The sequence below is a fragment of the Pollicipes pollicipes genome, unplaced genomic scaffold (genome assembly GCF_011947565.3).
Source record: "Pollicipes pollicipes isolate AB1234 unplaced genomic scaffold, Ppol_2.1 Scaffold_4740;HRSCAF=5597_pilon_pilon_pilon, whole genome shotgun sequence".
NCBI lineage: Eukaryota > Metazoa > Arthropoda > Thecostraca > Pollicipedomorpha > Pollicipedidae > Pollicipes > Pollicipes pollicipes.
The window spans coordinates 15,609,984-15,621,842 of NW_023596545.1; the positions used below are offsets into that span (position 1 = coordinate 15,609,984).

Consider the following 11,859-nt stretch of genomic DNA (forward strand, 5'->3'; position numbering starts at 1 on the left):
TGCATGGTGCAGTGCAGCAAAGCGACAGTGAAGTAAGCCTTCCATCTAGCATGGAACATTTGAGCCAGAACAATGGTCAAATTTACCAGTACACAGTCAAATTTATGGATCCCACCCCAGGAAACTGTTAAATGTTTTTTCACGGGGTCAGAAAGATCTGGATCAGCAAGCTTATTTTCCTGACTCTGGAATGTGGAACGCAAAGTAGTACGCCCGATCCAAAATGTCAGAGTAGTGCTTAAGTAAAGAAATAAACAAAAAACACTGCCGGGGCTGACAGGTATCTCAAATTTCCCTCGTCCTCTTAGGAAGGAGTCGGGGGGGGGGGGCGCAACCCTCCCCCACAAGGTTTTCTGAAGATACATTTCCGGCATGTTGTGCACTCGCAACACAATTTTCAGGAGCCCATGGGGCGTCAATTGGGCGTGTTTTGACGCAAAAACGTGTCCATCGGATTTTTTGGAGCGGCGATTTTTGAAGGAGACTACACGCACATTTACGGCCGGCACAGGCGGGCGGCAGCAACTGGCGATTCCGCGGAACGCGCACGGTGGGCCGACGCTGTTACATTAACACGTGCCCAGGTGGCCGGCTGGACACCCTTCGCTTGGGTCAATTTGACCCCCCTGAGATCTCGACAACTATGAGAGCTAGAGACACCAAATCCACAGGGTGTGTTGACCTGTACATGAATTCGCTTAGATCAAAGTTTGAGGTTCCCAGGTTATGACTTTTTGGTCAAATAAGGTCAAACAAGGTCAAATTCCCAGTTGGTCTCCAAAGCACCCCCAGAACCTATTGAGTCATGGCGACCAAAATCATACAAGACTGCCCTGAGTTTTGCATTTCAATAAGTGACAAAGATTATGCTAGGCAGCATGCTCCCAAAACCAAATGTTGACCTGGGCCACTTTAGGTCAGTGGCCTATTCTCACCTCCAATAAGTGAATGGAAGATGTAAAATGCAGTTCCTGCTATCAATAAATTCGAAATAAGCACCAGAAACTACCCCATACAGCAGGCCCTAGACTAATAAAACATGTTGGCTTTGACCTTGGTGAGATCTTCATACCTGACCTTAGGTCAATGCAATTTGCTCATTCATTTGTTGTGTTGTCTAAAAAGGCAGTTCAGATATGTATGGCTTCATCTAACACTGCTGATGCATCAGATTGAATGTCTCCCTACAAATTGGCTCTGCTGAAACCATGGCCTGACTTTGAATTGCCATAGGTCAGCACAGGTGGCGCCACAGGTTACAGGGTACATCTCAAGTTTTCACCACACAATCCGCTATTCAATTGTCTACAGCCATGCAAAATTTAGTGCGGCTACGCCACTCCATTCGCAAACCATTCTGGAAAAACCTTTGGGGGGGGGGGTCAATTTGACCCCACCTCCACCCGAGCGCATGCTTAAAGGAAGTGTTCCACATTTGTATGGGGGTTTAAACTGAAATAGCTATCTTAATGATCAGTTGGTATAGTTCATAGCACTCGACCGAAACACCTCTAGTTTCTGCGCTATGCACCCCCTGCGTGTAAACTATTTCAGGGATACCATTTCAAGGTTGTCTAAGCATTCATACAGCAAAATCATTCAAATTCTGCCATTTGATAAGCCAAGTAGTGGTCAAGGCCAGGAAGAACATAATTAAGTTGTGACAAGCCAAGAACACAGCTGGCATTTGTGGGCAGAATTTCCAGATATCACAGACATCAATTGGTTCTCAATCAATGCTGTGCAAGGTATGATGATGTAATCAAACAATGATGTAGTGAGTAACATATTTACTTAAAAGTAAATGAAAAAACATGTTGTCTAGATCAGCCTTTTCCACTTAACAGTATACCAATAAATATAGGTAAGCCATGTCAGCATGTTTGATGCTTGCTTTAAGATCCTCAAATGTGGAGCATTCCCTTTAACTGAGCTAGACATCACAAATATATGACCAAAATACATTAGACTGCACAGATGTACTAAGAATTGAACAAGGAACACACCTGTCTAAGATTTGTGGCCCTACAAGGCATGGTCTTGTACATTTGTGCATGTCAGGCTGAAAGCCAGATTTTCAGGAAATTTGGATTGTGACTTGGCATAATTGAGCCAGCTATACACCAAGCAGTATTAAATCTATTACCAAATGCCAGATCTTGACTCAACCAATCAACTGGTAATTTCAGCTGTGTTTCAACTTCCTCAGTTTGGAGACAGCAGGGGACTGCATGGCCCCCTTACCATCAGCACTGTGAAAAATGTGGAAACCGGGCAAGCGCTGAATATGAGCTTTAAGGTTCACACTAGGTAACAGAAGTCTTATTGCAACTTCCCACAGTTTCCACACTAGAATATGAATAACACTACAAGGTGTTGTATCTGGTATTGAAACTGTTAGCCTACTAGGTATCAATTCCAATAATACCCAGCAAATCTAAGGTGACTGACAGCATGACTGGACCACAAAATCTTCTTATAAGCAATCCTATTTGTGTTTCATTCACTTTATAGTTAATTCAAAATGTGATACATAAAGCTGTTTACATAGAGCATATACTCTGACCACAAAACTGCTTTCAATCATCCTGTGCAAACTAAATCTGATTAAGCCTTTAAGGCTGGCTCACACCTTTCATACATTCTGACTCACCCCAAATCAATATGAGCGCTAGCTGTGAGGTACCTTAAACACATCTAGCAAAAACCATACAGTAAACAGCAAACCCTTTTAAACACAATTATCAACATAGAAAAACATTCAGAGGCTAACAGGGAAGTGTTAAAAAGAACAATAAACCAAGCCTAAGTTTTTGCAGGATGCACATTTTTCTAGAATTAGCAGGTACCAACACCAAGCTGCAGTGAAAACTGTGAAAAGATGATAGGCAAAGGTGAGACAAGGGCTTCCTGGACCCATTGACCACCCCTAGAGCCCATGGAGGTGGGACTTAGCATGACTTGGCAGTCCTGTAATCCATAAATGACGCTAGAGATGCTCATTGATACATACAGTATTGCAAATGGGCAGAGATGAGCAGCATACTGTTAACTCAAATGTGTTTGAGAATCATTCAAAACTAGTGTGAGGCAAACCGTCTACTATGAGGAGAGGGGCTTGTGGACAGCATCTTATGCTTAAGTGTGCCTGCAAATCAGTCACAATTTAACACAACAGTATCGCATGGGCATCGTGATGCCAAACATCGCCGTGTGGTTGAACACGGCACAAGCAGAACAGATTTTAGCTGCGGCAAGTTACAGCTACGCACATCCCTACGGCCCGTTTCAAGACTTACGCGCAGTGTCAACAAATTATTGTATCCGTAATAACATTTTTCAACGCTAATTCCCCACCTTTTCTCCGACAGCGGCCCTCCACTCCACGGGCACCACCTCCACTTTTTTGCCGTGACCGAGCACAGCGATCGTGAATATGGCGCAGCTGGCTTCGCAAAGCTAATTACTGAAAACCTTACCTCACCTTACCTCATGATGATCAGGAATTATACGCCACTAGGCCTGTCGGTCCCGGTCTCGGCAGGCCCCCGGTCCAGTAATCAACAGTCTCAAATAATGGAGTCAGTGTGGAATGCCAAAAATGATGTTCGCCTAGTGCTTATCAAGCATAGATTTAAACTGTTCAACTGAGGTTGGCGGTACGACCGGGTGTGGAAGAGCGTTCTAATCGTTAACGACCCACGTGTTGAACGAGTTACAACTGACGAGAGTCCTAACTCAAGGTTATCTCAGCTTCTGATGGTGTCCTCTCGTCACCTCCGAGTTGTGTCTGGTCAGGAACTCCTCCCCCCGCAGTGACGTGAAGCAGCTGATACAGCTGTAAGGTCCATGTCCCCCATGCGACGACAGTAGTAAAGCGAGGGCAACTGAAGGAGTCGGAACCTCTCAGGGTATGGCCAGTAGCTCACTTCGTGATCAAGACGCGATGCTCGCCCCTAAACCCACTCTAGCCGCTTCCGGTCCAGTCTGCCGTAGGGGCCCCAGACGACGTTGCCATGTTCCAAGTACGAGCGTACTAGGACCTTGAAGAGCAGTGGCAGCGTATGAGCACCAACGTCGGCAAACGCCCGTTTCACGACCGCCAGCATCTGGTTGGCCTTCGAGATCGCCTCTGCCGTCTGCACGTGGAGCTTAAGCCTATGATCCACGAAGACCCAGAGATCCTTGTCGGTGGGCCCGCCTCTGCACCGTTCAAGAAAGAGGCTAGTCTCGGGTTGCAGTTCTCGATGCACATAACTTTGTACTTCGTTAATTTAAGGGAGTAGCCGCCCCTCTGATCACTTAGCCAGGGCATCGAGGTCGACCTGTAAAGGAGAGTCAGTCAGGGGGCCGCGGGACACGAGAGTAGACCTCGGTGTCATCCGCGAACATTTTGATTATGCTTCGCACTTGATCTGATAGGTCGTTCACGAAGATTACGAATGGTGTCGGTCCCAGCGCTGAAACGTGCGGAAGCTTACTCATTGTGACTTTCGGGCAATTGTGTAATCAACTAGCAATCGTGCATGCTTCCACGATGGAAACAAAACAGATTTTGGAGGTTTTCTGACTGTTTAATATTTTTGGTACGCAATGTAACACATGCCGAGGTAGCACCTGCGCTATTTTGAGTACGGTTTTGCTTGGGAAGTAAATACGTGAGGAAGCACGCTTGGGGGATGCGGCAGGAGTCGGTGACAAGTACGTGATTAAGGCAGGGAGGGTTAGTGGAGGCGGATGCGGGGTAGTATATGCTATGGATGTGATACATGCATACTGTGCGCTGTATATGCGGGCCGTATAAAAACGAAGGGTGTTACATTGAAATAAATATTTTGTTGTCTATCATTTTGACCCTAATTCCACATTTGTGGTGTGCAGTGACACGTTGTGCCAGTTTCTGCACTTGCTATCATGGATTTTATAAACTGCTACCATGCGTATGTTCATAAGTTTCATCTGGTTAGTGGTTGTGTCGCAAGAACAGGGTTGTATACACATATAGAGACCCATCCGCAAAGAGCCCATCTGCTGCACTCCATGCATACAAAACTTCTCTTAACCTGAGGCTTGTGTGTGTGTAATTCAGGCCATGTCAAATTGTACTGAATTTTCAAGCTTTTCTATGTAAAACTGTCATCAGTTTGATTTATATTATTGTGATATGTCAGAAATTGCCTTGGTAACTTCAAAATTCTCTGAACCGCTAGCCATGCCCTGGCATTGGTGGTGGCTGTGTTGCAAATTCTTAACACCCTGATTTCTAATGAACATGTTCTGAATTTTTTGCTATGCATCATTGCTGTCCGGACATTTTCAGCAATGTGGAGCGTGTTCAGTTGTCTGGTAGATGTACCTGAGTTGTTTTTTACTGGCATAAAAATGAATCACTGGGATCTGAAAAGTATTTGGTATGTACAGGACACAAAAACAGTATTACATTTACAGGTAGTCATTTTATATTGATCATTTTGCATAATATGGGCCAGTGTTATAGTAGTAAATTGACCATATTATTTGAAATAGTCCAGCCCAACAATTTTATTCTTATCCCATGAGAAGTAAACTCAGATTCATGTTAGTCACCACATAGATGTAAGTATTATACAGGCTAGTTGCATGCATACCACATCTACCTTCTCACTTTCCAGATGTTTGTGATGGTTGATTGCCTTTAGAATTTGATGATGTGCTTCTATCTTCCAGAAAAGGTTTCAACACTCAAAGGTCACCAGGATCACTCAGTAATGCTTTCAGACCTTGAAGGCACAAGAAAAGAACTGGAGAAAGAAGAATTATGTGTAAGATATGACAATTGCATCTCTGTAACTTTCCACAGTTTTAAATCAGCCACTGTCAATGCTTTTTGCACCTTCATATGTGTCAGATGCAAAGGTCATTCCCTGCCCATGCTAGCCATTGTTAATGTGGTACCTGAAGGAAAATGGTTCTTTGGAACAAAAACTTGACTTATATCAATAGTTTGAAATCATGCATTCAACTATATGCATAATGGTTATGGTGTTTTTATGTTATAAATGGTGGTTTTATTCTACACAACAAATCTGTAGTACATATTAAATATCTTGTTTTCCCAGAAATACAGCAATTATGTCTTTAGTCTCCAGATGGTATAGCAGCTCCTGAGGTATATACCAAACTGCTGGCCTGCTATCTTCTGGAGAATGATCTGTGAGTACAAGTGTTATGTGCACATACTGCACACTTTTGCCACTGATGCTTGTATTTTTAACTGATGCATATTGTTATCATTCATCCTGATCTGTAAGTACCTGAGAGCCACCACAGATGCATGTATTGGTGCATGCATTGAAAAGGATGTAACTTGACACCAGACCTGACTATACACATGCTAAAAATATTGAGAAATCTGATTATCTTTCACTGCAAAATCTGAGCAAAGCTCATGGATCTTTTACTTAAGATCAGTACATGATTTGCTCATACCACAATACTGCTTGAAAATTGTGCTCTACATCTATCCTTGTAATTCAGGGAGCTGTCCGCTATGTTTGTTTCCTCCACAGAACCAAGATGGCCTTGCCTTCAGATTTTTTGGTGTTTAGTTTGGGAGCTCTTGTCCAAGTGTCCAAATGTGACTTGTGGTGACTGTCAATACAAAAATCAGGGGCAAATGCTTTCCAGACACTTTAAGTCATGCTCAGTCTCAAAGGCATTATAGAGGCCTTCCCATTTCCAATCTGAGGATGTGAGTGTGTTCTATCACCAAATGGTCAACCTTCATTTGTCTGAAGCTTGTGCCCTTGACATCTCGCTGTTTGTCCTTTGATGTTTTGCTTATTGTTGCTTCTTTAAGTAAAAAGCATTCCACCACAATGAATGCAAGTGTTAGGGGTGGAACTGTGTATCTCTTTTTGGGGGGGTGGGTGGGCATGACCCTGCAATGTGGAGGTGCCCCCCCCCCCCCCCCCCAATGTTGTGCTGGGCTCCCATATTTGGCTAGACCTTCACAATGTGGAATGTGGCTCCCAATACTCTATGAAATATTTAAAGTAAAAATGATTTAAGATTTTGTGTGTACTCACAATTCAGAAATAAAGCAAAGCATGGCACAAAACAATACACAATAGCTTACATAAAACAGAACCCCAAAAAGTTGCATTTAGTAAGTCAGCAATTTCACAGTGAATGTTATTACGTCATCTGGGCTTTACGACGCTTCTGTGACCACATGGTGGCGTTTGCCTCTCATCCTGGCAGAAAGGGCGGGTTGCGCGGGGAATCGAGGCCCAAAGAGAGCGGCTGAACACAAAACCAATCAGTTGTACACATGACGCCACTCGGGTGGTGCGTCATGACGCGAATGTTGAAATGTTGATAGTGGCAGCAGAAAGCGGCGAAGTTATTAAAAATCGTTGACCTTTAACGTGATCTTTCTTGAACTCAAACATGTGGCCAGTTCACTGGAATATGAGGGCATGTTTTGTGTCATTTCTATAGAAACTTTCAAATCTTGTGCTGTATGTTTTGAGTATTTTGAAGGGGTATCAAAACTTCCTGCATTTTTATTGAGGAATTTGACACAAGTGATACGTAAACAATGGAAGTGCTAGATATGAAAAACAAGGATGTTAGGTTTACTGCGCCTCCGGCACGTAAAATCATCTTGTGTTCGAAGATCGATATAGATCTAGCACCCCTGGCATAGTACGAGCGTGGAAAAGGAGCATATTATGTAACATGTTTTATACATAATACGCAATATGTAAAACGTTCATATTTTGCACCCAACTGCCATCATATTTTCATATTGTCTTAGCATGTAAAGCACCACGAACTGGTGACGCTGTGGTGTAATCTCGACCGCTGGTGACGCTCTAACGGATTATTTCTTCCCGAGAATCTGTCTCAAAATCGCCCGGATGTATTTTGCTGGGCACGAGCTGAAGGGCTGTCTCATCCCAGCCCGGGCACATAGCAAGTGCTATTCTGGCGATACGGGGACCGGGGTGCCCGGGTCGATCCGGAGGCCCCCAGAGGGATACGTCACGCACCGGTCCCATCCCTGGTGCGTCGGGCTCTCTGACCTGGGTGTCTGACACAGGATCGACGTACGGACACGTCGCCGACGCAAAATGATCCCTTACTTTAACAGGAAGTCCAATAATTGGCACCGAGACACCAATTCGGCTTATCGGTCTCTGCCTCTTGGTTGAAACGGTGCGGAGGGCCACTTCGTTCGATCCTGCGACCGCTGACTGGCACAGGTCACTGTGTCATTGTGAGCGCTTATCGTTGCATCATCATTTGTCATGTCGCCTGTTATTGTCAAGAAGGTCCTAACCAAAGCGTTTTGACGTCCGAGGTCCCGCTGCTGTCCCTGGTGAGCCAATGTGTCTATTGCCGGCTTTGGGCTTGTTGCCGACACTCTTTGTTGTGTTTTCACAGTGTCCATTTTGGGCACAGTGAGCCCCTGATCAGCACAGGAGCCAGACCAATGCTCGATCTTTCGGATTAAAATGCAGGTCTGGCCCTGTCCTGACTCGGGAAAGAGGCCCCAGGGCCAAGACCGACACTGGACGGAGTGTTCTGTATTGCCCGCTGGCTGAGGTCCCTTCATTTCCCTGGCTTACCCTTCGGACCCTTCGATCCGACCCTGGAACGTCCCACCCTCAGGGCCCCAAGGGCTCCTTGGGACCTCGGAACCCAAAGGCCAAAGTTAGGTTGCGTGTCGTTGTCCCATCGAAATGGGCTCCCTTGGTTCTTCGTGATGTTAAAAGATGGGCAATTTTTGTGCCCTGTGAAGTTGAACGCCACTTAAATTAAAGGGCTTGGAGGCTTACGTGGCTCCTCCCTTAAAAGTAGATGTCTTTTCAAAATACAGGTGATGCCCGAAATGAAGGCGTCGGGTGGTTCTTCGACGAGAAGTACTATTAAGTATTTGTTAGCGTGAAAGGCGCAGGAATTGCGTACTCCCTGATTTTGGTTCTCTTTGAAAAAGAAGACGTAGGGGTCCTTTCAATGACCCGCTTGGATTTTTGCCTTTTAGAAATGAAGGTCATGTTACCACAAAATAAAAGTTTTGGTGACCAACCACCGAATAGGCCGGTCCCGGATTTCGCCCATAGGAAGGCGCGAACATTGGAGTGTCCCTGGAATTTATCGTCTCTGAAAGATGAATGTGTTGGGACGTATTGTGCTTCCCCCGGGAATAAAAAAGTTTTCGTTTGTTATGCTGCACAGTTCAGGTTTTGTGGTTTCTTTTTCGGAATGGGTCCAACCAAACTTTGGTCAAGATGGAAAGCAAAGAAATCGTAGTGTCCCTCAAAGAAGGTTTCGTGATCCTTTCAATTGCCGATTTAGGACTGTTGCCGTTAGTAAATATATGTTTTGGTGCCGCGAAATTAAAAGTTTTGGTGCCCCTTCTCCAAATGGGCCGATTCATGATTTCGTTAATGGAGCTCCACAGATGTTGCAATTCCCCAGAAACTCGTTTCCTGCTAAATATGAATGTCCGAGACCCTTTTAGTTGCCCCTGGGCTTAGGCGCTCCTGGGAAATGTAGGTTATTACTCACCAAAAATCAAATAGGTTTACTTTGCGGAACGTCGAAGAACGGGGCAAATAGTGGTATGTTCTTTTCCAGGAAAACGATCCGTCTCTGAACTAAAACAGGATGCAGAGAGGGTACGTTAAATTTTTAGAGAAGCTATACGACGTCTGTACAGAAAACATACAATATACACGATCATCTACTGTCTCGTGCTCATCCTCAAGAGCTCTTGGGGAACCGGAACCTTAAGGACTATGACCGCAGAGTTAAGTGGACAACACTCGTGAAGATCTGTCTCGGATATAGGATGGACAAAGTTCATGGGTTTGCCCCCTCCCCCCCCCCCTCCATTGCAAAACGCCAAATTTGCACCCCTGGTACAAGTGTTCTGATCTCACTGCAGGTGCAGCGCCAAGTTCCTGTGGAAGCGCGCGCCCACCTCAGCCAAGGAGGCGGACGGCACGCTTGCGGCGCTGTGGATGGTGGGGCAGAAGCTCTGGACCAAGAATTTCCCGGGCACGTACGCGGCTCTGCGTCGCGAGTGGCCGGCGTACCTCCAGCAGGCCATCGGCGAACTCGAGGGTACGGGTCTCTCACATCCTCCGCGCCGTATGAGGGTTCGTCCTCTCAAATCCTTAGCACCGTACGCAGATCGGGGTCAGCAGGGCGCCGTTGAGATCGTCTTAAACAGGCATCAGCTGGGATATTTGGCCGCCCTGAAGGTCAGAAGTAATCTCCTTGCATCTCAGCGTCCAGCCGTCAGTTGGACAAATTTCCGTTGGCAATCGAAAGCCACGGTCAGTCTATCTTGCATTCATCGAGCTGACACTTTTGCGTGACTGGTGCCGTCACAGGGCTCGCAGAACACAACAAAAAAATATTGCTGATGTCAATGCATTCTAGCACTTGTACTACTGGTCGCAAAGATTGGCCAGCGGCTACAGACCTCATGTCAAGCATGTGAGGTCGGAGTCAGGTCACACATTCCAATAAATTTGTTCAGGTTTTTCTGGTCACACCACGTAAAAGTCACTGGTTTTCGTGACCCGTATATGGTCTGGTGTGGACCCTCATGTACCTCCGTGTGACCTCGTAGATGCCCTGTTCTGACCCTAGCAGGCCCTGACTGATCCTTACTGGCCGACAATCGAGCTAGTCAGTATCAAACTATCAAACACCCAAATGTGGGATGGCAGGGCGCTGCTTGTACCCCCTCTCCCGGGCAGTCGCGGGTTAGGAAATACTCACACTGAAGCGCATCGAGAACGTGCTTGGGGTTCAAGACGAAAAGCCTGAACGCATATGGGCGAACTCTTTTTTTTGTGGGAATTTTGTAAATCACGATCATTATGAAGGCAAAGCCTTCCCATTTCAGCATGTCACCGGTCGTTCCCTTTTTTATTCTGTGTTGTGTTACACAGGCACGCAGGCTGGCGTGGCGACCCGACCTTGATTCTGAACGCGGATATTTGAATATTTCCAAAGCATGCATATGACAGCTAGCAGCTGCTCAACTCGCGATCGAGAATTTGAAACAGTCATGCCCTAGGGAAGCGCTAGGTGTGGTGTAATTCCATGATGGCTCCTGAACCACTGACGTAACTCGCAACTCGACCATTCCGCTGCGATTAATATAGCCTCACGGCGCGGCGCGTGTATGTTTCTTTGTGTTGTTTGTTTGTTTTTTTTGTTGTTCTGTGACGACCCCGGCAGCTGCGACGCCGCTGCTCGCGCCTGTCATGTGGGTGAGCTGACTCTGACCTCGTTCGCCATCGCGGCCCGCAGCCGTGATCCGCGAGCGAGCGCTGGCGCTGGTGGCGCGCGCCTACACCTCCATCACGCTGGCCGACCTGACCGCGTTCGTCGGCCTGCCGTCGGAGCAGGTGGCGCGGCTGGCTCAGGAGCGCGGCTGGGCCGTCGACGGCACGGTGGTGGGACCGCGGCCAGCGGCGCCGCCCCTCCACCAGGGCACCAGCTGCCAGCAGTCGCTGGCGCTGCTCACGCAGTACGTCTCGTTCCTGGAGAACTGAGCGGCGTGACGCTCGCGCGCACGCACGGGGAGAATGGCGACGGGCCCTGGCGGCGGACGTCCGCAGTGCCGTGTGCGTGGTCTGCTCGGACGGACACGTCGTGTGTGGCCTGGGCCGACGGGTCACGCAGGAGCCGTGTCGGACTAAGGCTCGGTAGCTGTGCTGCGGTGGGTCTGGTGAGGGCGGCAGCCGCGGAGTGTTCCACCGGTCTGACCGACTGGCCTGGTGTTTCCGAAGATCTGTCTGGCGCCGTGAACTCGGAGCGAGTGATCATTGCGGCCCGGGCGCCCCTCCC

The 11,859-nt window shown here is 47.1% G+C and overlaps 1 protein-coding gene across 4 annotated transcripts in view; it reads left to right on the forward strand.

The window, feature by feature from the left end:
* The window catches only part of CSN8 (COP9 signalosome subunit 8), a 70,514-nt gene extending 58,860 nt beyond the window's left edge, over positions 1 to 11,654 (forward strand). The window contains exons 1-5 of one of the 4 annotated variants that reach the window (XM_037221420.1): positions 4,645 to 4,701; positions 5,707 to 5,801; positions 6,099 to 6,192; positions 9,938 to 10,116; positions 11,320 to 11,654. In XM_037221420.1, coding sequence (XP_037077315.1) covers positions 10,014 to 10,116; positions 11,320 to 11,564 — 348 coding nt within the window. In that variant the 5' untranslated portion in view covers positions 4,645 to 4,701; positions 5,707 to 5,801; positions 6,099 to 6,192; positions 9,938 to 10,013 and the 3' untranslated portion in view covers positions 11,565 to 11,654. Of the gene's footprint in view, positions 1 to 4,644; positions 4,724 to 5,706; positions 5,802 to 6,098; positions 6,193 to 9,937; positions 10,117 to 11,319 lie in introns of those variants that run through there. The other 3 variants (XM_037221415.1, XM_037221418.1, XM_037221419.1) reach the window with 3 other exon arrangements.
* Positions 11,655 to 11,859: the final 205 nt, after the last annotated feature.